This window comes from Silurus aristotelis, assembly GCF_946808225.1.
Source record: "Silurus aristotelis genome assembly, chromosome: 14".
Classification (NCBI taxonomy): Eukaryota; Metazoa; Chordata; class Actinopteri; order Siluriformes; family Siluridae; genus Silurus; species Silurus aristotelis.
Window position 1 is genome coordinate 22,348,551 of NC_139587.1, and position 25,637 is coordinate 22,374,187.

General features: G+C 38.3%; 3 protein-coding genes across 8 annotated transcripts in view; all 3 read left to right on the forward strand.

Annotated features, from left to right (window-relative positions):
* Window positions 1–3,965: 3,965 nt before the first annotated feature.
* Window positions 3,966–5,739, forward strand: LOC310736884 (uncharacterized protein). The gene is made up of 4 exons (XM_083560805.1): window positions 3,966–4,126; window positions 4,251–4,344; window positions 4,432–4,519; window positions 4,619–5,739. The coding sequence occupies exons 1-4, from the start codon at window positions 4,099–4,101 to the stop codon at window positions 5,315–5,317; spliced, it is 909 nt and encodes a 302-aa protein (XP_083416931.1). The 5' UTR covers window positions 3,966–4,098; the 3' UTR covers window positions 5,318–5,739.
* Window positions 5,740–9,079: 3,340 nt separating this feature from the next.
* Window positions 9,080–15,615, forward strand: LOC310736881 (E3 ubiquitin-protein ligase Hakai). Of its 5 annotated transcripts, none has more exons than XM_083560800.1 (6): window positions 9,080–9,169; window positions 12,234–12,398; window positions 12,579–12,679; window positions 12,795–12,878; window positions 13,297–13,370; window positions 14,311–15,615. In XM_083560800.1, the coding sequence occupies exons 1-6, from the start codon at window positions 9,157–9,159 to the stop codon at window positions 15,287–15,289; spliced, it is 1,416 nt and encodes a 471-aa protein (XP_083416926.1). In that variant the 5' UTR covers window positions 9,080–9,156; the 3' UTR covers window positions 15,290–15,615. The 5 variants fall into 5 exon arrangements, with proteins under 5 accessions (XP_083416926.1, XP_083416925.1, XP_083416928.1 ...); XM_083560799.1 differs by having other exon boundaries at window positions 9,085–9,169; window positions 12,231–12,398; XM_083560802.1 differs by having other exon boundaries at window positions 9,085–9,169; window positions 12,231–12,398; window positions 14,326–15,615.
* Window positions 15,616–17,882: 2,267 nt separating this feature from the next.
* celsr1b (cadherin EGF LAG seven-pass G-type receptor 1b) overlaps window positions 17,883–25,637 on the forward strand; it is a 45,127-nt gene continuing 37,372 nt past the window's right edge. For both annotated transcript variants that reach the window (XM_083560792.1, XM_083560793.1), the window contains exon 1: window positions 17,883–21,660. In XM_083560792.1, coding sequence (XP_083416918.1) covers window positions 18,012–21,660 — 3,649 coding nt within the window. In that variant the 5' untranslated portion in view covers window positions 17,883–18,011. The remainder of the gene's footprint in view (window positions 21,661–25,637) is intronic.

Below are 25,637 nucleotides of genomic sequence, written 5' to 3' on the forward strand. Positions count from 1 at the left end.
GAATTCTAACATTAGTGGCCATGCTTTTTTCATACTTCCTGATCATTAAGGAAGGGCAAGTGCGTGCATGCAGAGCATAAATAAGAGTTGAAGGGCATGTGAAATCCACTAAGATGAACTGTTTAATTCTAGATTTGATGATAATAATAATAATAATAATAATAATAATAATAATATTTAATAATAATAATATCTGCCATTTTTAAAAGTGTGTGCTGATTAGAAAAAATAAGCAAAGCAAATGATTGTTCATATGATGATTTCTATGAAGAAAAATCTTATAGGTACATTTGATTCAAACATGATGTAAGCTGGCAAAAGAACGAAATGTTATTTAAAAAAAAAAGATTTACTCCCCACCATAGTACTAACCTGCCACACTGTAGTAGTAATCATTATCATGTCACTCTTTGAAGACTTTGGTAAGACAGAAAAATAAGGGATGACATGCACAGTTTTTCCTTGTGGGCTATAAAATTAAATGTAGTGAATCAAAATCACAGGACTGTTTGTTTAAGGCTGCCGATATCAAAGTTCATGTCTGGTCTAACATAGTACGGTAATCCTAAAATCTTCTTATGTACACATCGTACAATACAACTGAGCCCAGGGTTTTCCATACATTGAGAATAGGAGCTAATTATGTAGGTTTTTAATTTATTTTGTAATATATGTGAATCGCTATACATTTCCATATAATTTCCACAGTCATTTTCAATTTCCCAGAATCTTGTTGGTTTTTTTTGTTTTTTTTATAGTGCACAAAATAAACAAGTTTTTACTTTTCTGTTTGTGTATTATGTGCTTATACAGCAGAATGCATTTGACACATGCATGAGCTCAGGGATGGGAGTCTAATGTGCAGCTGATGTGGTGCTTCACCACTGTCACACACTGGCATGCAACATGCTTAACTCCATTGCTCTGTCTTAGTGATGGTAGAGAGCATGACCTCGCTTAAACAGGATTAGCTATAAATAGTGCTGCTGATCTGCTCGGCAGCAGTGTTGTTGCAGTTCGTCTGATGATTCTGATACTGGCTCTGTGAGCTACAGGGCTAAATGCTTTTCCCACTGACATCTTCAGTGCCACAAGCTTACCATTCCATTTATAAAGTTCAAACCATTCTGCACTCAGTCACCATTAACTGATGGAACAAATAACAATTAAAAATATAACACAATGTTCTGTACAGAAATACAATGTATATAAAAGAAGAATAAATGGATAGGCAATACAAAGGAGAAGTGACCTTAAAACAGTGAACAATGTTATTGAGTTTTACTTTGTCTGTACCCTAACCTTTTTTCCATTACAGTTATTCTTACACTTGTACTCTCCTAGTTTCTTTTCTGAAAGAAAGAACAAGGACAAGCAACTTCATAGAATTAGACATCACCCTCCCTTAGCAGCTCACCATGGTGATGAAGAATGATGTCAAGCCACAGTAACGCCCATGTGTATGTGTGTTTTGCACCCTGGTAAAACCACACGGTGTCAAGTGGTATTAAATGCATGCACAATGTTCAGATTCACGGGATTAGTAAAGACAAAAATGCATAAAAAAAGACATGTTTAAAAACATGTTTCAAATATGAGAGGATTACTAATATAAACTCAGATAAATAGCATGTACATAAGCACAAGTAAAGGTTGTGAGAACAAAAACCACACTTGCACAGAAAGAATACAGATGTACAGATAGTATAATTCTACAACCAGCATGACTAGACACATTTATTACTGGATAATGCTCTAAATTGTCTGTATATTGTCCAGAAAGAGTGTGTTTGAGTCAGTCCATCATGAATTTATATAAACTTAATTTTGATCATTCTATTACAATGCAGTATCTGTTGCTGATCCTTACTAAATACTCAGCAAGAGTAAACATATGAAGTAAAAATCATTCTCAGTGTGCTTCTGACTTTTTCATTTACACTAAATCATTCGAGCCAACATTTTGCCACATTCTTTTATTTTCCACATTTTACTTTTCAGTGACATGATTTAGTGAACACAGTAACATTGTGTGTTAGAGATAAAGGCTTCAGATTAATCTCCCTACAAAGAATGATCATCCTTTGTAATGGAACACTAAGTGCTCCAGATGTTGCTTTATTAAACTAAGCATGTCTTTTATAAAGCCATTCTTGGCAAACAATTCTAACATCAATTTGACCTTAACCATACACATGGAATATTAAGTCAGATACATGCAGTATTCACATTCTAACACAGAATAACCTCACTAATCTTTTCAGTGGATTAAAGCAGTTAAAATAGTGTGATAATCAAAAAGAAAAAGAAATGCATTTATATTTTTGATTATGTATCCTTGCAAATTAGGTCATAGCATAAACACCACAATAATATCAAAACACAGCAATAAAGGAAATGCACAATACTTCAAAATCCTATTTAAATCAATCACTCAACTGGAATACTTGAATTTAGTCAATTTGACAGATTAATATATACTAATAATTCATTCATTCATTCATTTTCTCCCGCTTCTCCGTAATTCGGGTCGTGGGGGCAGCAGTCTAAGCAGGCCCCCGCCTTCGACTGCTGCCCAATCCTCACAGCACCGTCCCTTACGGTCCCTCCTGCAGGTGGTGAGCCCACGGGAAGGCGGCCCCACGTCACGGACCTTGATATTACCCTCGTAAGGGACCCCCGGAGCATAGAGGGTTAAGGACCTTGCTCAAGGGCCCAAGAGTGGCAGCTTGGCGATACCGGGGCTTGAACCCCAGACCTTCTGATCGGCAACCCAGCGCCTTAACCGCTGGAGCCACCACTTCCCAATCTATACTAATAATGTAAATGCAAATTAAAATTAAATTGAATATCTACAGACTTTCCATCAAATCTCCAGTACACTGGAAAGCAAGTCATTTGTGATTTAATGCCCTGACATTTTATTTATAATCTAAAGTAAAATCTTCAGTCTATTCTTTATAGCAATGTAGATACCTACAATAAGGTTAAGTGTCTTCATTAATTTGACACAAACTGTTAGTCAACATAATACATAGCAGCCTTAATTCCAAGTTAAACAGTCGAAATAATAAAGATTTATTTTTCTTTATTTTTCTTAATTCTTTATTAAAATGTTTTTTCAAAGACATTGTCCTCAATTCTTCAAGCATTTTGAAATTGCTTCTTGTAGTCAGCAAGAAATTATTAGATTGATGTACCTTATCTACAAAGATAAGACAATGTTTGAACCAATCAGCTTTCGAGTTGACCACTCCAGGGCCATCTAGCAGGCGTACAATAACATTCTGCATGTCATTTGATTGAATAGTTAGAGAGACTGTAGCAAACTGCACAAACTCAAATATATTCATGTGGATTATATAACTGTTTTTATTATTATTATTATTATTATTATTATTATTATTTAATTTATTAATGGTTGACAGAAAAATTACTTGGTTGAAGATATATTTACAAAACCATTGACTGTTTAAGAAAAGCTTTTTTTAGTTAAGCTTTTTCAAAAGAATAAAAAAAATATATACTTTAGTTTTCTTTTCTGGAGAATTTGCACTTAAAAAATAAAAAAATAAAAAAAAATAAAATAAAATGAATTTACCAGAAAAAACGTAATGGGGGAAAAATGCACAAAAATGTATGGAAAGACCGGGGTGATTTTATGAGGATAATATTGATGCTTCTAATAGAGATATTGTATGCTGACGTCACCGTCTGGCTGCGGTGAGAAGAGACTTGTTGAACTGTTTAGTAGTTCTCTTGCTTTAGTAATGGCATTCATTCTCGCTGCATGAGATACCTGTCTGTGATGCAGCATTCTGTTATACTGCGTTTATGTGTAATATTGATGGTTTCTCTAACCGTGGAGTTACAATGATTTGGATTGATTCAGGACACCTCTGAAAGTGTTGGGTGTTAGTTGTGTTTCTCACTTGACTGCTCCCCGCTAAGGGGGGATTGTGCTAGGGCACTTGCTCTGCTGGGGGCGGAGTTAGGGTCGGCGCCATTTTGTTTTTACCGCGCGGCGAAGGACACTTGTTTTGAAGAACCCTAGCTCTAGCCTTCTTATCTGTAGAATTAAGGATTCTAGGATAGGTCATGGCAAGCTCTGAATTTACATATAAACGTAAGTGGACTTTAATCGTGCAGCTCTTATGCTTGGATTTATTCGGCATATTTCCTTGTAGCCCATCAAGCACTATTTGAGTAATCCAGCTAGCTTACTAGCCTGCTTCTTTTGTCCTATCTAGTGACCGATGAGGATATAAAGAATCTGATACGACTCCGGACCACCAACTCATTGCTGTTCACCAGGAAAAGAAATGCAGCCAAGGCAGCTTGGAGGTAATTAAAATCGATATCAGTCGCAGGGATTATTATAGTGCGTATCATGTGCGATCATTATTTATTTATTTTTGCATTTCCTTGCAGTGCAATTATTAGGGAGCTGGGCTTGGACGACAAGGTAACAGTGGAACAGATTGCCAAGAAATGGGAAAACTTAAAGCTAAAATACAAGGTCGGGCTTCTGCAAATTCAGCTGATTGGTAGAATAATAATAAAAAATCTGCTCTCACCTGACAAAAAGCCAAATAAATGTATTTTTTCATCACTTTAGGAAATCAAATACCCCCCTCCTGGCATGGAGGCAGTTACAAGGTCCACTCAGTGGAGATGGTTTCAACTCTTGGATGAAGCATTAAAGGATGAGTTTAACTTAGATGAAAGCTTTCACTCAATGACATCATCAGTAAGTGACGATAACTGTGGCCCACAAGCCAGCAAGAGGATATGCCAGGTGAAAGTAGGAAGTGATGTATTAGAACTACTGGTGGATGATGATAGTATCACACGAATCAGCGATTCAGGACCGGCTATACTGAGCCAGGAGAGGCTGCTGGGAGAGGAGAAACCTACAATGCTGTCAGGCCTGGACATTGAGCGGACCAGGTTAGCCCAAGAACGACAACTTCTCGAGAAGGAGCTTGAAGAGCTGGACAGGGAAAGACTGGTATTAGAGAGAGAAAAGGATTTGGCTGACCGGGAGAAGCTGGCGCTGCAGAGAGACCGAGCACAGTTGGAGAAGGACAGAGCTGCTGTGGATAGAGACCGAGCATCACTAGAACAGGACAGAGCCCGGCTGGAGAAAGACAGGGCAGCATTAGAGAGGGATAAGGCAGCACTTGTGAGAGACAGAGAGACTCTGAAAGCTGAGAATCAAGGAAAAAACTCTACAGAGTGCAGTCTCGATACTCCACATGAGAAGAACAGAGAGAAATTAATTTTCTTGTTCGAGAGACTGATCGAAAAGTTTTGAGACTACAATAGTTCTGGTGTCATCAGAGGTTAAATTGGTAAAAAAAAAAAAAAAATTCAAGTGTACTTGTTTTTTTTTTTTGTTGTTTTTTTCCCCTCATACAGTAGAAACAGGAACTAAAGTTGTTTTTAATTTTTTTTTAGTTTACAGTCAGATTTTTCTACATTTTTGGGTCCATTTCTCACACAAATATTAAGAGTAGTATTTCCTTATGAAATAACATACAAGCAACGATGATTCGGGATAGAACTGGCCCATTTGTAATGTATATGTCATGAATCATTATCATGTTTGCACTGTGTTGCTACTTGTATATTTCATTCCAGAGATAGTAACTGTTTAAAATTCTGACTGTCATCTTTTGTGTAAAGAAAAATATCAAAAGCTTTATTGTAAATATAAAAGAAAGTGTTTGGATCAAATCTGTTGTATGTTTAAAAATCCCAATTTGGCTGTTTTTATGACAAGAGCTACTTATTGTGAAGAGCAATATAAACTATAAACTATAGATGCAGTTATTAAATATTAATTTGGAAGTTTAGGTGTACCCTGTAGCAAGTTTGTAAAGGGAATTGGCAATATAAATATTCAGGGTTTTTTTTAAATCCAGTTCTGAAAAGCCTGAAAATGAACTTTTCTAATCTTTTCACACATTTGAATAATCATTGACTAACCAGAGATGGTTGTGGACCTAATTAGGAAGACTGCTACTATTACAATTATGGTAATAATCAGGCCCACTTATAACTATATTGATATGCAAGGTGAAAAGGATGATGTATTTATTATAATATTTTATTTTATGTAATATAAAATCCCAAGCCCGGATAAATGGGGAGTGGTGCTTTAGGAAGGGCATCCAACATAAAATGTGCCAAATCAAATGTGTGGATCACAAACCAGAAATTCATACCGGATCGGTCAAAGCCCGGGTTAACAACCGCCACGTGCATTGTTAGCCAATAGGGTACCGGTGGAAATTGGGCTACTGTTGGCCGAAGGAGAGAAAGAAGACATCTACAGAGACAGCAGGGAAAGATGAAGTGTAGGATAGTGGAGGTTAGGGTCAGCAATTTAAATGTTGTTACTATGACTGGTAATGGGAGAGAGGTAGATATGTTGTGTGTTCAGGAGACCAAGAGGTAAGGGAGTAAGGCCAGGAACATTGGAGGGGGGTCAAACTGTTCTTTCATAGTGTGGATGAAAAGAAAAATTGTGTAGGGGTGATCCTGAAGGAAGAGTACAGTAAAAGTGTAGTGAAGGTGAAGAGAGTTTCTGTCAGAGTGATGTAAGTGAAGTTGGAAGTTGAAGAGGTGATAATTAATGTCATCGGTGCCTATGCTCCACAAGTGGCTATGAGACGGAGGAGAACAAAAAATTCTGGTGAGTTAGATGAAGCGGTGGCGAGTGAACCTAAGAAAGAGTAGATAAGTGATTGGGGGAGAATTTAATGGGCATGTTGGTGATTAGAGGTAATGAGGATAAGATGGGTAGGTATGGGTCACTTGGTCAACTCATTTCCAATCACAAAGTTCAATTTAATTTTTATGCTGACGACCTCCAGATCTATCTTCCTGTGATTCTGAGTGATAGCTCTGCATTGGACCCTCTCTATAACTGCCTTCAGGATGTTAACTAGTGGCTTTCCCAGAACCTCCTTCATCTGAATGAAGAAAAGACTGAGTACATCCTTTTTAGCCCGGACTCACCCAGCAGTTCTCTGAGTTTTGGTCCTCTTGCTCCTCAGTTTGCACCTACCGTGCGTAACCTGGGTGTTTATTTTTGACCAAATTATGCAATTCAAGAAACAGATCAGTGCAGTAGTGAAGGCGAGCTTTTACCAGCTAAGACTCCTCAGCAAGGTCAAGCCATGTTTGTCCCAAGCTGACCTTGAAAAAGCTATACATGCCTTCATCAGCTCAAGGATTGACTACTGCAACGCTCTCTACATTGGACTTAATCATTCTCTTCTCAGTCGGCTCCAAATTGTGCAAAACGCAGCAGCACGTCTTCTCACCAACGCCACAAAACGCTCACACATCACTCCGGTACTCCGCACGCTTCACTGGCTTCCGGTGCGGTATAGGGTGGAGTATAAGCTCCTGCTATTCTTATTTAAGGCCATCAATGGTCTTGCCCCGGCCTACCTCACCGAATTAATAACAGTTTACCATCCAGCCAGAACTCTCCGTTCTTCTGGAGATACCTCTCTGGTCACTCCTAAGTACAGATGTAAAAAGTTTAGTGGCCGGTCATTTGCCGTCCAGGGACCAAAGAGGTGGAACGCTCTTCCAGCTCACATTCGATCCATCACTGTGCTGAGTGTTTTTAAATCCCAGTTGAAAACTTTTTTATTTATACAAGCTTTTAAGACGTAGCCCTGTTTCAACTGCTTTTTTACATATATATTGTGCTCTTATATATATTTTTTTTATATTTATGATATTTTATTGTCTACTGTGTAGTTATATTTTTATTTTTTTTTCATATATTTCTTATATTTTATTGTCTACTGTCTATTTTTTATTTTTGTTATTTTTTACTGGAAAGTGCCTTGTGCTCCTTTTGGTTGCTGTAAGGCGCTATATAAATAAAATTTGACTTGACTTGAAGATGGGTAGGTATGGCTTTAAGGAGAGGAATGTGGAGAGGCAGATGATAGATCTTGCTAAGAGGATGAAAATGGCAGTGGTGAATACTTATTTTAAGCAGAAGGAGGATCATCAGTGACATAAAAGGAGGAAGGTGCACACAGGTGGACGATGTTCTATATAGGAGATGCATAGGAGAGTCAGGAGAGTGTGTTGAGAAGGTGGAGGGAGTATTTTGAGCAGCTGATGAATGAGGAAAATGAGAGAGAGAGAAGGTTGGATGATGTGGAGGTGGTGAAGAAGGAAGTAGATAGGATTAGTAAAGAGGAAGTGAGAGCAGCGATTAAGAGGATGAAGAGTGGAAAGTCGGTAGGATCAGATGACATACCGGTAGAAGCGTGGAGATGTTTAGGAGAGATGGCAGTGGAGTTTTTAACCAGATTGTTTTAGATGATGCCTGAGGAATAGACAAGGAGTGTGCTGGTACCGGTTTTTAAAAATAAGGGAGATGCACAGACTGCAGTAACTACATGGAAATAAGGTTGATCAGTCACACCATGTGGTTATGGGAAAGAGTAGTGGAAGCCAGGCTGAGAGAAGAAGTGACCTCTGTGAGCAACAGTATGTTTTCATGCAGAGGAAGAGCAGTATGGATGCAATATTTGCTTTGAGAATGTTGATCGAGAAGTATAGAGAAGGTCGGAAGTAATATGCTTCAAAGACTGGACAATCACTGCACTATTATGTCAGTTTCGATCTCAGGCCAATGTGAACTGTCTTGTCATTTAGATGTGTTGGTGGTAATCATGTTTGTATTAGTGTATGTATTGTTTCAGTCCAGTGGTGCTGTGCAAGGCATGTATGTTAAATGTGCACTGTTGGTTAAATCTAAATCGGAAAAAACTTCCCTTTATGCTCAGGCATGATAAGGCTAATAAAGCTGATTCTAATTCTGATTTACATAATTATCTACTACTAAAAATAATAATGATTATTCTTATAATCATTACTTTTGTATTATTACTGTTAAATTCTAATTTGAGAAATACTACTACTACTAATTATAATAATGATAAAAAAAATATGATCTATCATCATCGCTATTGTTATTATTATTATTAATAAGAAACTTACATTTGAAAACCTTTTGCGTAATATCTGCGCAGTTGTGATCCGATGTAAAGTCAGAGCGATAGCTCCGCCTATTCTAAGCGACTAGAGTGTGTCCCAGAATGCTGAGCGCGAGACATGGACCAAAATGGTGAGCATCAAGCTTAAAACAGCCGTATGTCTGTGTGTGAAATGATTTGAATATATAATTATTAAATGAGCCAGTATTGGCTGATAGAGAACCTATAAACGGTAGGGTTTTGTTTTTATTTGGTTCTTTGTTTTTTTTTTTTATGTGTACAGCTGGTTTAGCATAGCGGCACACTCAGAGCTCCAGGCAACTGCAGGGCGAGCTAATGACAATGTTGTTGTATTTTTATTTTTTTATTTTTTTTTTTGCATTTAAGAAAAGTAAAATAGGGAAAAAATAAATAGTATTTTGCAATAGCTCGCATTACTGTTCGTGCATGAGAACGCATGTCATATGTCTTTGGATGTGGCAGCAGAACAGAAATCTGCTGAATATTTTGGCTAAATCCCCTGAATAATTACATCAGCATCAACATTTTATTTCATATCATTTATCAAACAGAATAAATTTTTAAACTGTACATTTACTGCGACTGTAAAATGAAAATAACACATTTATTAACAGAAGCATAGCTCAATTCATCAAGTAAGCCTACATCCGGTACAAATCAGAATGACCTGGTTTTCCACAGACCCATGACACCTGTTGGATGGTGCGGTGTGTGTGTATCTATGTATATATAAAAAAAATACAAATAAATAACATATGTACATACATATATAGAATAGGCTTTATTCGTCACATAAACATTACAGCACAGTGAAATTTGTTTTTCGCGTATCCCAGCTTGCTCAGAAGCTGGGGTCAGAGCGCAGGGTCGGCCATGATACGGTGCCCATTAAGCACAAAGGGTTAAGGGCCTTGCTCAGGGGCCCAAGAATGGCAGCTTGGTGATACCAGGGGCTTGAAACCCCGACCGTCCGATCAATAACCCAGCACTTTAACCACTGAGCTACCACTCTCCCTTTTAAATAAATCTTATCTATCTATCTATCTATCTATCTATCTATCTATCTATCTATCTATCTATCTATCTATCTAAGGGCTGCACGATTTGGAAAAATGCCATGTTGCGATTGTTGTGGTCAATATTGCGATATAATAAATGGTATCATAATTGCTTATCGAGGAAATTGCACACAGATTAGTGATTATAACAATAGGGATCTTGCCCAGTGTTCCAAAAAGCTAGAAGGCACGTGTGTGATGTAGCAACTTTAATTTAGTAAAGCATAGTGTTGGTAATCTTAAAGCTAAAATATCGCCACAAAAGAGGTAGCGTTTTTTCTTGCTACCAGTTCAGTGTCGGTCTGCTCACCATCCATCTTCAGCTGGTCTCTGCACCACACTCGCCACACGTGCACTGCCTAAACTGAGACTATCTGGTCTTTTTTGTTTTGTTTTGTTACTGGCACGTAAAATCAGAAAACTGTTTTTAGAATGTATGTCCACACATGCACTTATTTATTTCATTAAATCGCAACATTTGACGTCATATAATTGCCGACATCTGCACAAGATGACATCGCGATTGCAATACAATTATTCATGCAGCACTTAATACAAACCTAATTTAAAGTGTATATTCACAGAATTGTCAGGATTGGATCTCTTTCAGCTGTATATTTTTACTTTCTGATAGCTCTTGCATTAGCTTTGTCAGTTCTGGGGGTTGGGTATCTTGATGTTACTTTTTCTCTTTTCAAAGACAGCAAAGAAAGAGGAACTTCTACCTCCCGGTCAAGCTAAACTAGTTTATTAAAGTCTACAAGATGTACACTAGCAGTAAAATGTTTGGACACACATTCTTATTCAGTTATAAAATTTGATTTTATAGTTTTTAACCTTGTACATTAATGCTGAAAACTTTGAAATTATGATGAAACAAATATGGAAATAGGTAGTAAAGAAAAACGTGTTATATATCCCAGAATATGTTTTATATTTTCGATTCTTCAAATCAGCTGTCTTTTGCTTTTTACAGTCATCCCAAAACATCTCAGATTAAGAGCTGGTGATTGTGGAGGTCATCTGAGCAGCACTCCATTACTCCCCTTCTTGAACCAAATAGCTCTTACATAACCTAAAGGTGTGTTTGGGTCCTTGTCCTGTTGAAAAACAAATGATGGGTCCACTAAGTGCAAATCAGATGTGATAACATGCCATTGGAAAATACTGTGGTAGTCGAGATTCAGGGCACACTTGACCAACATGTGTCACCAGCAGAGCACCCCCACACAATCACACCTCCTCGACAGTTCACAGTGGGAGCCACACATTCAGGAATCATCCGTTCAACCAAGTATAATCCATGTGTTCTTTTAAAGTTTGGATGTCTTGAGTATTAATATACAATGTTGAAAATAATAAAAATAAAGAAAAACTACTGAAGGAGAAGGTGTGTCCAAACTTTTGACTGGTTGTAATTCTGAGTATTGATAAAGGTTTACAAAGTTTTCAAAAGAACCAAAACATAAATGCAACCCAAAACTCTGGGATTGTGTGTGCAGGATTAGAAACAATCAGGCATACCATGGTTATCATGCAGTGTGTATCCTAAGCCATTGTGTGTGTGTGTATGTATATATTGTATGTATGTGTGTGTGTGTGTGTGTATATATATATATATATATATATATATATATATATATATATATATATATATTTTTTTTTTATAACAGTTAATTGCACTAAACCAGCAATAATGTACATCATTGCTAATCTATATCATGACAATGTATGATATGTTTAAAAATATATTCTATGTGGCTTTTTCTATGTTTAAATGCTATACTAAAGTTACAGCTTTTTAGGCTAAACAATATACTACTATACTATAACAATTCTTTACTGTACTAGTTAATATACTATATAGGTTTTTAGGTTTAGTAACCAGCAATTGCTTCGAATATTTATCATTATAAAAAAGATTCCTTTTTCTGTGGTTGTATTTTATCTGGAATAAGGCTTGTGGCTTGTTCAGTACAATTGATCAAACTAAAATGAGAATTGACCTTAGCTTGAAATGGAGCAGCCCAGCAGCATACAGTAGTTACTGAGAGGTTCTAGTCTGCTTTGTGGAATAATGTTCTGATGTTGAATTGTTTATGCATGTTTATAGTAGACAATGACCTTCAGGGAACTGATGGTTCAGGGGCTCTTGGAGGGCCTGATGTTCGTCGCCGGATTCCCATCAAGTTACTGTCCAAGCAGAATGTCAGAACCAAGCCTCCTGTTCGGCCCCAGCGGCCCAACACCACACTGCCCTCCAATGGGCAAAGTGTAGAAGGTAAGCGTGAGAATTATTAAACATGAGTTGCTTGCTGGTAGTAAGTATTTATTTTGTCTGTGTGTTCATCTTATTATGTTATAAGTAAAAGCAGTAATAATCCATAAATATTACAAAGGTTTTCCATTGAGGTTCTAATAGAAATTGTGTTGTCTCCCTGTCAAACCTTTCTTATTTTAGAAACATTTACCATTAAGAAGAAGGAAAGGTGTGAGTGCAAAGCTGGAGATGCTTTTGGAAAACAGCGGAGATTCCCCCACCCATTATTCTGGGACTTTAAGGTAATTTGTTTAGTCAGAACTCTCATCTATAACAAATATGTAAAAATTTTTCTGTTTATTCATTTTAGATTGAAGAGTATTTGCTGTCAGGTTTACAGATATTTCATTTCTGCAGCTCAATCTGGTTGGAGAGAAAGATGACACTCCAGTGCACTTCTGTGACAAATGTTGTTTGCCCATAAAGATATATGGACGAATGGTAAGTAAGATGTTGGTGTTTGTTTGAAAGGTTGATACAATAGATAAGTTTATGAATGATAATAAATAACTATAAATAAAAAGCTATTTTGCAGAACAATTTTTTAACCTTATTTACGTTACTGATCTTATGATTGTCCGCCACAATGTTCAGTCTTCATTTAACTTTTTAAATTGTTGTGATTTTCAATAATATTTCTGATTACAAAACTGATTACTTAAAATAATTGTCTTAAATAAACATGCAATTTTTTATTTCTATTTTTAATCATGTTAATTCAGCATAATTATAGCTGTGTTATTATTCAGATCAGAGGTAGCACTGCCTTATTGTTTAAGCACAGACTGAAATCATAAAGGTCTCACAGCTGTGACAATATTTTCAACGCATTTTGGTGTCTCTAAAATCTTTTAAACAGATTCCCTGTAAACACGTGTTCTGCTATGACTGTGCAGTTCTCTATGAGAAGAAAAGTGATAAGACCTGTCCAGGGTAAGTTCATTTACAGATCCTAAACTAAATCTCCAGAAGGGCTCCAGCCAAAAAAAAACAAAAAAACAATTAAGGAGCCATTGGCTCCTATGAATTATTATTATTTTTTTTTTTACCTTCGTTCATCCTGTCGTGTGCCATCTTTTTACAGCATGGTCTTGGAACTGAAGCGATCATATATGCGGTGTAAGATTTTATTATTTAGCTATTTCCATTCCACTTTTTTGATCACGAGCATGAGCATTTATACTTTTGCCTAACTTCGTGTTTTCGTACGGTCTCTTTTTTAAATAATCTGTTCCGCTAATAAAATCTGTTTTTCCCGCAATTTCTTCGCCCGCTATAGAGCATATGTCGCAAAACATTTTCTGCGTCTCGTGATCATACCTCAGCCATGAAAACTCTTGAATCCAAGAAGTTTTTCGAATGTCTTTTGGCACATTTATTTAGGTTTTCACTGACTGACATAGAAAGGTGGTCCTCGGTGTGTCTGTCGTTCTCCCTCTCTCCAACGCTTGGCACAACTGAAGCCTGATAAAAGTTGTGTCATCAGCGGAAGAGTTGAACAGAGATGAGACTGTTTGAAAAAGTCTGATATTTTTTAGTTTCAACATGTTTTTTTTCCTAAAGCGGAAAGGTGAGTTTTGCATCACCATGCAGACAAGAGGATTCTTTAAACATATCAAACATATCGGCTTAACTACTGTATAAAGTTGTTAAACTGATACCCATGTTGTTTGTGGTGACAATACTACCTGATCAATATCAGAGCCGACTAAAAAAATTAGAATTAATATAAATGTTAATGTAAATAACTATATTGTCTCTCTTTGATGTCTTTGTAATACATTTTATATTGCTGATGAATGGGTAAGGTTAAATATAAGCTTTATGAGCTGTATGTGCTGCCTCCACTTCCTATACTAAATTGTAAGTTCAGTTTGTCCATGTATAGCTGCACTGATCCAGTCCAGCGAATCGAGCAGTGCCAACGCGGATCTCTCTACATGTGCAGCATCGTGCATGGCTGTAAGCGCACCTACCTCTCACAGCGGGACCTGCAGGCTCACATCAACCACCGTCACATGAGAGCGGGCAAACCTGGACCCTCTCGTTCCGAGACTGCTCATCCAACCCCGGGTCCGACATTGGTCTCAGACCCACCAGACCGTTTCCGCCTGCCCCCGCTCCCTCATCTGCCCAAATCCCACCCCCTGATTCCACCGCCTCTGCAGGGTCACGACCCCTATGGCCAGCCGCTCCCTGCATCTCCCGCTGACCTAGGGTCCTCGTCTCGATCACTGCCACCAGAGACATTCCGCATAGCCACTGTGACCACACGCAAACACAGCAACCTCATCACCGTGCACATCCAGGATGACTCCGGCAGCTCCATTCCCTCTCCGCGTGAACCCCTCCCACAGACTCCACCAGGTCTGCCCCCTCATCACCACCCAGGTCAGGTAGTGGTGTCACACTCTCACCACATCATGCCTCCACCTCAGCAGCAACATTACGGGCCTCCACCTCCACCCCCACCCCCACTTAATCACCCCATGCAGGCCACTGGGGCTCCTCACTTGGTTTATAACCAGGCACCTCCAATGTCCTCTGCACCACCTCCAATCACCCCTCCACCTGGACATATCATAAATCAGATGCCCCCATTCCTGAACCACCCACTGTCTGCTGCTCTCTCTCAGCATGGTGCGCCACCTGTTAGTGCCCTACCACCACATCACTTTAACTCACTGTCCCAGGAACAGGGTACCCTGAGCCCGCCCTTCAGCCAACCTGGAGCGCTCAGCCCAGGCTTGTGGCCACCACGTGTTCCTTCTCGCATGCAGGGGCCTCCTCAGGGTCAGATGCCTGGACCGCACCACCCAGAACAGGCCCGATATAGGCCATACTATCAATAGCACCTGGCCAGCATCTTTTATATCAGACGTTTTGATCATTAACACGCTTGTTAATAATTTGTCATTTCAAGTTAACTGGTTGAACTGTGCATACACTTTGTGATAATAACATGATTCCTTTGATGTTTTGTATTCTTATTCTTGATTTAATTGTTTAACAATTCAGGAATCAAGTCCGTGTTCTTGTATGTCTAATGACTGAAAAAAATATAAACAATGAAGCACTACAGTCATAAGCCATTTGACGTTTTTCTCCGAACACTTTTCATAACACTTAAAATACTAATGTTCCCATTGACTGCAATAAATAACAAATTGGAATGAAACACTTCCTTTTCCTACTGCATTTTATTTCTTAGTTAATCCAGTTGTTACTTGTTGATACAGGAATAAACCATTGAAATGTAAATTGAAATTACACAGAGTGTAACACTTGCACACTATGGTAAAATCATGATGACTAAAATGGTTGACATAAAATTCAAGCTAAAACATGCATAGTGAAGAATGCTAATCTGTTGATGGTCATGCTGTACAGAAAGAGAACACCTTGCATATCAAGGCCCCAGGCTCATTATCGAGTGTGTGTTTGTGAATTGAATGAATGGACATTCGGTGCCATCCAGGTGATAGGTTTCCTTTTAAAATCAAGTCAAGTCAATTCAAGTCAAGTTTATTTCTATAACGCATTTCCCAACAGACATTGTCTCAAAGACATCTAAAGTGTGATTATAAATCTTTAAACAAAACAGAACAATGGAGAGTGAAAACTAACATGAGCACTGGAATGTAAGATTACGAGTAATGTTCTTTCTACAGTCTTATACAGTCATTTGTGGTTTTAAAACTAGGAGCTACTGAGCAACTCATAAAATAGCTCAACATTTGCGAGATACAACACCAGCTTCTCCATGCCAGAGCCTTTAAACACTCAAGGAGATCCAGTGTCCAAACACCACATGAAGTGGGATCCAATTGTGGAGAGGAATTAGCGTAGCTGCTGTTCATGATATTAACAGCACAAGTTGATAATGTGCATTTGATCAGATGAACTGGAGCACAAGGTGTGATGTGATGTGTGTTATGTGTAGGTCTTGCTAAAAAGATATGTTTTTAATCTGCACTTAAACTGGGAGAGTGTGTCTGAGCCATGAACACTGTCAGGAAGACTATTCCAAAGTTAACGAGCTAAATGTGAAAATGCTCTACCACCTTTAGTGGACTACTAGAAGTTCGGAGTTTTGAGTTTTTAGGGAGCTTGACGGATTGTAGTAACTGGGAGCTAAACCATTTAGTGTTTTGTAAGTAAGTAGCAATAGTTTGTAGTCGATTCGAAACTTAACAGGTAGCCAGTGTAGGGATGATAAGATTGGGGTTATATGATCATATTTTCTCGACCTTGTGAGAACTCTGGCTGCTGCATTCTTGACTAACTGTAGCTTGTTTATAAATGATGCAGGACAACCACCTAGTAATGCATTGCAATATTCTGGAGATAATGAGCGCTTAGACGAGCTTCTCGGCATCTATATTTCAAAGGTGGAAGAAGGCCGTTTTTGTAACATGGTTGATATAATTTGTGGGTAAATATATATATGTGTGTGTGTGTGTGTGTGTGTGTGTGTGTGTGTGTGTGTGTGTGTGTGTGTGTATATAAAATCATTTATAACCTATCGATCTCTGTAAAGCTGCATTGGTATAATGTCCGTTGTTAAACCGCTATACAAATAAAACTGAATTGAATTGATTAGTCCACATGGGGGCGCTGTTCACATCACAATAGTGTATTTTACACTGTACAGATGTTTTTAAAGTGGATGTTCATAAATATATGATCAATAGTATTATTTCCTAATATAAGTTAGTTGTTATATAATCATTTATTTAAAGCTCACCATTTATTACTAAGCCTAATTGACCTGTCAGTTTACTAGGTCCAATCCCAAATTATATTATTACAAATATAGTAATGTCAACATGGAGAACCTCTAGTGCCTAATCCAGTCCTTTACACTTGTGTGTGTGTATATATATATATATATATATATATATATATATATATATATATATATATATACATACATACATACAGACAGTATACATATACAGTTTCATATAGGTTTTCTATACAGATTGATTACTAAAGAATTTTTAGTCCAGAAATATATAACAAAGAATTACATTAGCTTTCTTATCATTATGGGTAGGTAAATGTGTCGTTTTGAAAGTCCCCAAGTGACCTTCATTATAAATCTCTTTGAATCACTTGTTCATGTGCAAATTTACAATTTTTGCGCATACCTTACACATTTACGGTCTTGTATCAAAAATATTTTAACGCACCAAATTTGGTTTCATTTTTAATAATTCACATTTCTTTTATCCATATATAAGTAACTTTAAACACATTTAACCTAAAATGTTAAATGTTTTAGTTTACTTATTAAATTAAACTGTATTTCAAGGTAAAATCACATAGATAAAAAAGAAATGAACATTAAAAAAGGCAAAAATGCAAAAAGAAAAAAACAACATAGGATTTATTGCGAACCGATTCGTTCGAATCATTTAAAGGAATCGTTTAAGAAGAAACGAATCACCCATCAGAAAGCAGCATGGTGCGATCCACCGGTGAGTTTTTGAGAACAGTTCTCTATTTATCAATAACACTTAAACATTAACTTGTTTGGAATAAGTTTTACCGGATGAGGAGTTACGAGCCATGGAGGAACTAATGAAATGGATCTGGTTTGGGATACTTCTTCGCGTTCCGTTGTATGGATGCTTCGATCTGCACATTTCGGAGTCTTTTCAGCCTGGAGAAGCGCTGGTAAACGCCTCTCTCGGACCGGGCTGGATTTACAGAATAGACAGGAGTTTAACACCGAAATCCCTCGGCCACAGTGTGAAGGTCGGGAGAGAGGATGGAGTTGTAACTCTCGCCCGCAAAGTTTACTGTTGCCTCCTGGAGAGACGCGCAGCGCTCCCGCTGTTCTTGAGGGTTACATCATTGACGTCCGAGAATTTCGTGCTGATCCACTTTAACACGTTTGTTCACGGTCAGAACTGTTTTATTAAATACAGAAGGAAAATTAAACCCGACGCATATATTTATCTTCATTCGGAAAACGGGGAGTGCTGGAACCCGGGCACATTGCCGACAGTTCTTCATGAACATCTACCAAGGTTTACGCGGGACTCTAAAACTCTTGGTGCTTTCACTGAGAAAGAGAGGAAGAAGAATACGGACACTGCGAATATAAACCTGACCACTGAACACTGTTTGCTTCATGATACCACTTTTCTGTGCACCCTGCAGACTAGGAAATGTGTATTAGTTTTAGGAGTAACATTGCAGTTTGGCGAACAGCGACATCACACTGGGGTAAATAGTGTAACTGACTACACAAGACCCCTAGGTGGAGGTGAGTCTAAAGGTGCTTTGGATGATAGCAGAAAGGTCCACAGGGAATACATTCGGGCTAGAACTTTATTGAACATGCCTGTTGGGACCACCTATCCTTTGCATTTGTTCCAGGATGGTAAGCATTGGATGCAGGATCCATGGGTTAGTCGTAAAAAGCGAAACACCAACTCGGCTCCACAGTTTCAGCTGCCAAATTACCAGGTTTCCATTCCTGAGAACGAGCCGCCTGGAACACGAGTAATTACGCTCAAAGCCTTTGACTCTGACGACGGAGATGCAGGAGTACTCGAATATGACATGGACTCTCTGTTTGACAGCAGATCTAACGATTACTTTCAGATTAACCCCGAGACGGGTGGCATTACAACTTTGCAGTCTTTAGACAGGGAAGTTAAAGACACCCATGTTTTTAAAGTCATTGCCACTGACAAGGGGACACCAAAGAGGTCAGCAACTGCTTATCTTACCATCACAGTCAGTGACACAAATGACCACAAGCCAGTGTTCGAGCAAACCGAGTATAGGGTCAGCATTCGAGAAAATGCCGAGGTGGGTTTTGAAGTTATGACGATTCGAGCCACGGATGGAGATGCACCCTCTAATGCCAATATGATATACAGGATTGTGAACGAGGCTAAGGTGAATGAGGTCTTTGAAATTGATCCCAGGAATGGTTTGGTAAAAACCAAGATTCGTCCAGACAGAGAGGTTCGCTCACACTATCAGGTTATAGTGGAGGCAAATGATCAAGGTCGAGATCCTGGGCCATGCAGTGCTACAGCCACTGTACATATCGTGGTGGAGGATGAGAACGATAACTTTCCTCAGTTCAGCGAGAAAAGATACGTTGTCCAAGTTCTTGAAAATGTGTTTGTCAACACTGAAGTAGCACAGGTCAAGGCCACAGACAGAGATGCTGGAAATAACGCCAAAGTGCATTACAGCATAATCAGCGGCAATGTAAAAGGACAGTTCTACATTCATTCGCCCACAGGTGTCATTGATGTTATTAACCCTCTTGATTATGAGATGATCAGGGAGTATAATTTGCGGATAAAAGCTCAAGATGGTGGACGGCCACCTCTTATTAACAACACAGGTTTGGTTGTTGTGCAGGTCGTGGATGTGAATGATAATGCTCCGATGTTTGTCAGCACACCTTTTCAGGCTTCGGTGTTGGAGAATGTTAACATTGGTTACTCTGTTATGCACATTCAAGCTATTGATGCAGATTCAGGGAATAATGCTCATTTGGAGTACCAACTCACCGCAACCTCACCCAGCTTTCCCTTTATCATCAACAACAGTACAGGGTGGATTACTGTCAATATGGAGCTGGACAGAGAGACTACTGAGTTTTATACTTTTGGTGTGGAGGCAAGAGATCATGGAGTTCCTGTAATGTCATCCTCGGCCAGTGTCAGTGTAACAGTGCTGGATGTGAATGACAATGTTCCCACCTTTACAGAGAAACTGTATAATCTGAAGATTCATGAGGATTCTCCTGTGGGGGCCACTGTACTTACAGTCACTGCCATAGATAGAGATGTGAACAGTGTAGTGACCTACCAGATTTCCAGTGGGAACACACGGAATAGATTTGCTATCACCAGTCAGAGTGGCGGTGGTCTTATTACCTTAGCCTTCCCCTTAGACTACAAGCAGGAACGCCAATATATTCTCATTATAACGGCTTCAGACGGTGTACGCTTTGACACTGCACAGATTTTTATTAATGTTACCGATGCCAACACTCATCGGCCTGTGTTTCAAAGTGCCAACTACCAAGTGCTACTGAGTGAAGATAGGCCTGTGGGTTCCACTGTTGTGGTCATCAGTGCTACAGACGAAGACACTGGTGAGAATGCGCGCATTACTTATGTGATGGAGGACAACGTGCCTCAGTTTAAAATTAACCAGGATACTGGTGCCATTACAACTCAGATCGAGATTGACTATGAAGATCAAGCCTCATACACACTGGCCATCATTGCTCGAGACAATGGAATTCCCCAGAAGTCTGACACCACCTATTTAGAGATCATAGTGCTCGATGCTAATGATAATGCACCCCAGTTTCTGAGGGCTATCTACCAGGGCAATGTGTTTGAGGATGCAAATGTGTACACAAGTGTACTTCAAGTCTCTGCATCTGACAGAGATTCAGGTACAAACGGCAGGGTGATATATACATTTCAGGGAGGGGATGATGGGGATGGGGATTTCTTTATTGAGCAATACTCAGGGATAATCAGAACAGCCAAGAAGCTGGATAGGGAAAACGTAGCCACCTATAACCTCAAAGCTTTTTCAGTGGACAAAGGGGTCCCTCCGCTTAAAGCCGCAGTCGATATCCAGGTCTCAGTGCTAGACATTAATGACAATGCCCCAGTGTTTGAAAAGGATGAGTTGTATATCTATGTCGAGGAGAACAGCTCTGTTGGTTCCACATTGGCACGTGTCAGTGCCACTGATCCTGATGAGGGAACAAATGCTCAAATCCTATATCAGATTATCGAGGGTAATGCTCCTGAAATATTCCAGCTGGACATCTTTAATGGGGATCTGATAGCCCTCACTGATTTGGACTACGAAACCAAGATGGAGTACCTGATTGTAGTTCAGGCCACATCTGCCCCACTGGTCAGCAGGGCTGTTGTACACATACGCTTAGTGGATGTTAATGACAACTATCCCATTCTGCAGAATTTTGAGATCATATTTAACAACTACATAAATAATAAATCCAACAGCTTCCCCGCCAGTGTCATTGGAAAGGTTCCTGCACGTGACCCAGATGTGTCTGATAAACTCCTCTTCACTTTTGTAGAGGGTAATGAGCTCAATTTGCTCATTTTAAACCAGAACACAGGTGAACTGAAGCTAAGCAAAGACCTGGACAACAACAGACCCCTGGAAGCCACTATGAGAGTGACTGTCTCAGGTAAGAAACTTTTGTATTTATCATATAATGCTGGTGATTGTACATAGAAGGAGCAAATTTTTTGTCAGCTACCTGTTAATAACAGCTTAAACACATACAAATATACAGTATATGTACTTATACATACTGTACTGTATTTACAATATCTGCAAATGTCTGTTTGATGAATATTCTTTCGTTATCCACATAATAAGAAATCGGATTTGTTTATTTGTCTATTTCACACTGTGCTAACTGTCTTCCTTGAGGTAAACGGGTATTGTGAAACCACTTGTATATACATTTTTATAATGCATAAATGATCTTCAGTGGCTCCTTTTATTTCTTTTAAGTTTTATATCAGAATGAAAGTCGGAATTTAGTTTTGAATTCTTTCATCAGAAGATCTATTTTTTTTTAATACTTTGGTTTATTACATTACCTATAATACGTAAAAACATATATATGTACAATGATAGATGTTACTATCTAGTGTGTTTGTGCAACGGACTGGTATCCCAAACAGGTCGCTTCCTTTTTAATATTCCGTATTCCCAGGAAAGACTCTTTATTTATTGCAGCCCTGACCAGCATTAAGTGGTTGCTGAAGATGAATGAACAATTTTTTTGTTGTATATAATAGATATTGCTGTCCTAGATAAGCTAATTTGTTACCCTGATTCCAGTACCTGTTGCTTTTGTTCATGGCCACATACCAGGCATGCCAGTGAGGAGGCATGACTTCATAATTCTAAGGTTTTTTTTTTTGGATTCTAGCTAAAGTTGATATTTTTCGTAAAGGTTTTGACCTTTCAGAGATGATTTGAATCTTATCATTTTAAGTCTTTTCATCCTTAACTGGAGTTCTTTTTATATATTCCAGTCATCTGCTCAGTCTCTAAAGTAAGACAAGTTTTAACTGTTTAAATTGTTGCTGATGTAAAGCATGGCTGCTTGATGTCTCCAGGCATGCATCTGTTTTTATGTTTTTCATTCTAATTTCCTGCTAAAGGTGGTCTATCTGACTGAATTATCTGGGCATGGATTGTTTTATTTTGTTAGAAGTTCTTTTGAAATTCCAAGTAAATCCATGTGAGAAACCTCTCAATATTTTACTAGATAGTTAAAAAATCTTTTGCCCTACGCTTCATGGTACTTTTTATATTTCGTTAACTTCTAATTGCTCACAGGTCTCAGTTAAACAAGCTGAAACTCTCTGACTCATAAAGAACCAAAGCATCCACCATGGCCATTCCTGTGACTTCAGAGGAAGTTCTGAGAAGGAGAATCTGAAAAGTCTTGGCTCTCATTTGTTGTTGTCATGGAGACTCTGAGTACTGTGAGGCTCTCAGGCACTTTGGGGGTCTTGAGCATGGGCCCCTTTTGTGAAAAAGTTCGAGAAGGAGGGGGTTGTGATAGGAACAAGAGGGGGTTTTTAACACAAGGAAGGGGGCAGCCATTGTCCCCATGCAGATTTCATTTTCTTAAGACAAAGCTGCTTGTGTGTAGAGAACTTGAAGAAAGGGAGTTTGTTGAATGAAATGAGTGTTGCTGTCTCAGAGATTATACTATTATCTGGAGCTCATCCTCCCAATACCAGATAGCATTTATCCTCAAATGGGCACATTTTGACCGATTATAAAAAGACACTTCCACAACATTTTATTTTATGTGCAACACCAGTCTTCAGTTGATCCAAATGTAAAGTGTGGCCCTGATTGCAGGAGTGGATTGCCACTGTTCTGTCAGATTTACTTTTTAATGCAGCTAAAGTGCTCTTGTGTTCAATGGCTATCCTTCATTTTCACATGAAATACAAATGGTTGCTATAGGATACCATGTAATATTTGACAAAGAGTCCAGAAAAGAACTATGGAGGATTCTTTATTTTAGACTGCACCAGAACAATGGCCAAAGGTTATTAGATTTTCTGTTATTAAAGTTTAAACTTCATATTCCACCACATTTTTTGGTCCTGATGTATAGCATTGCACAAAAACAAGACATGATTTGTTATACATAGAAATTATTAAAACTCTTGTACTTATGCCCTTGAATGTGTGTATTCTCAGTTGGACTGGTGTGTATGTTTTGGTGTCCAAAAGTAAAGAGGTGCAATATATAATTTATTTATTACATGTTATAAGTTATTTGTATTAAAGTTATGATGTGCTTAAGTTTATGTAAAGTGGTTTTAGTATTGCGAATCAATTGTGATGGTGTTTTAGGAAAGTGTTGCACTATTCAGGATAAGAAGGAAAGTTGGCTTTTATGTACTGCTCTGTCTTTTTGGCTCATGACAATCATTTGGCTCTCGACTTGTTTTCAATTCCTTAGATGCATTCTCTTGGGACTGTATTTTGCTTTGCAACCAGAATCAACGGTTCATTGAAAGACATCATTTGTGAATTGAAGACCTAAATAGGAAGTTAGTTAGGGTGGAACCTATGAATTATGCTCATGTTCAGCCCAACTTTAAGCACTTTAACAAGTAATTTTTTCCTTAAGTAACTTTGAGTCACTCTTTTGGAAAATGATGACCTGGCTCCTATTTGTGTAGTAAGGGTCATCACACAAAATATACCTATATGAAACAATTCTTTAGACAGAGATATCTGACAAATCTGGACTCCAACATACTCCTTTTTGTCACTGCTCATAAATAGTAATGTATCTGCTCATATTTCACACTTGCTAGCAACAACTCATTATCTTATCTTTTAACATTGGATTTACAGCTGTCTCTATATACTGAAAAATTCCCATAAACCGCGCTACTTATTGTAAAGCAGTAAGTTGTGGCATGCTGCTGCTTCTTTTGCATGCTGTGCAAGAGACAGGCCTGCCACTGCTGATGTTAACAAGATCCATAACTGATTCACGAGGGCAGTCTGGAGAGGCACAGCCTCCATTACAAAGCACTTAGAGTGTGCATTCTGTGGAAAGCACTTTTGTTCATTAAGTTTTTCTGAGTGCACCTTTACTGCATTCCACAGAAGCCATGCTGAGCAGAAGCGTGCAGTTTTAATATTTTTGAAAAATGAATAAGGCCTGTATGTGGAGAAAACACATTTAAAGAATTAAAGGCTTTCAGGACATAATGAAACAAAGCACATGTATGAGATTTGCAAAATAAATTAACAATATTTGGACAAAAACAGAATCACTTGTTTAAATAATTGACACTTTTTGTATTTGATAATTCTAGTGCAAAAATCTGCTTTGCCAAAAATGCGCAAATTCTTGAGGAAGCTTATCTGGCATTTTCCCGCGCCACTCTTCAAAGCTTCAAATCCATTCTCTGTTTGTCTTTATAATTTTTAAAAGGTTTTTGACAACTTTTTTTAGCCCACCCGCACTATTAAGTCCACTCTCTAGCCCCAGTCTTACTTGTGCTGATTGTATTGTGAAGGCCAGCTGGCATTGCACCAAACATATTTAGGTCAGGCTTCGGTGACAATCATGCCGTGCAAGAAGGGCATGTGTTGGCATTAACTGACTTGTCTTTTTGAATGGCAGCCATGATCTTGGCTTTTTGGTTAACTTCCCAGCAGGAGTTCTTCCTTGTAGATTTCTGGCACTTCATAGTGAAATGTAACTCTTTAAAATGGGTTACCAGCAGTCATAACATAGAATGATTTGTTGGGGATGATGAGATTGTGCAAATTTTTTGTACTGTTCTGTTTGCTTTATAGTGTGTAGTGTGAGTGTGTTTTAAAGTATGGAATGCTGTTAGTAGATTACCTAAAGCAACACAGAAAAGCTAGGTAAGTAGCATAATAAGTGAATTGTTGCAAATTCAGAACATAGACTTTTGACAATCTTGCTGATCATTTTATAATAAAAATAAAGATATTTTTCCTGCTTCCTCATAAAGGAATGCAGAAATAAGACAAATATTTATGGTACAGAAAGCTACTAAAAGAAAGCTAAATATCTTCTACTGTAGATTATAATTTGAGAACATTTCTCACCAGATAAGATGCACAGTGGAGAGC

Bases quoted from the DNA above. Each gene is read 5' to 3' on its own strand.
- LOC310736884 (XM_083560805.1), top strand. From the start codon at position 4,099: ATGGCAAGCTCTGAATTTACATATAAAC. The intron at 4,345-4,431 runs GTAATTAAAATC...ATTTCCTTGCAG, and splicing joins GCAGCCAAGGCAGCTTGGAG to TGCAATTATTAGGGAGCTGG. The intron at 4,520-4,618 runs GTCGGGCTTCTG...TCATCACTTTAG, and splicing joins ACTTAAAGCTAAAATACAAG to GAAATCAAATACCCCCCTCC.
- LOC310736881 (XM_083560798.1), top strand. From the start codon at position 9,745: ATGACACCTGTTGGATGGTGCG. The intron at 9,767-12,230 runs GTGTGTGTGTAT...GCATGTTTATAG, and splicing joins GACACCTGTTGGATGGTGCG to TAGACAATGACCTTCAGGGA. The intron at 13,371-14,310 runs GTAAGTTCATTT...TTGTAAGTTCAG, and splicing joins AGTGATAAGACCTGTCCAGG to TTTGTCCATGTATAGCTGCA.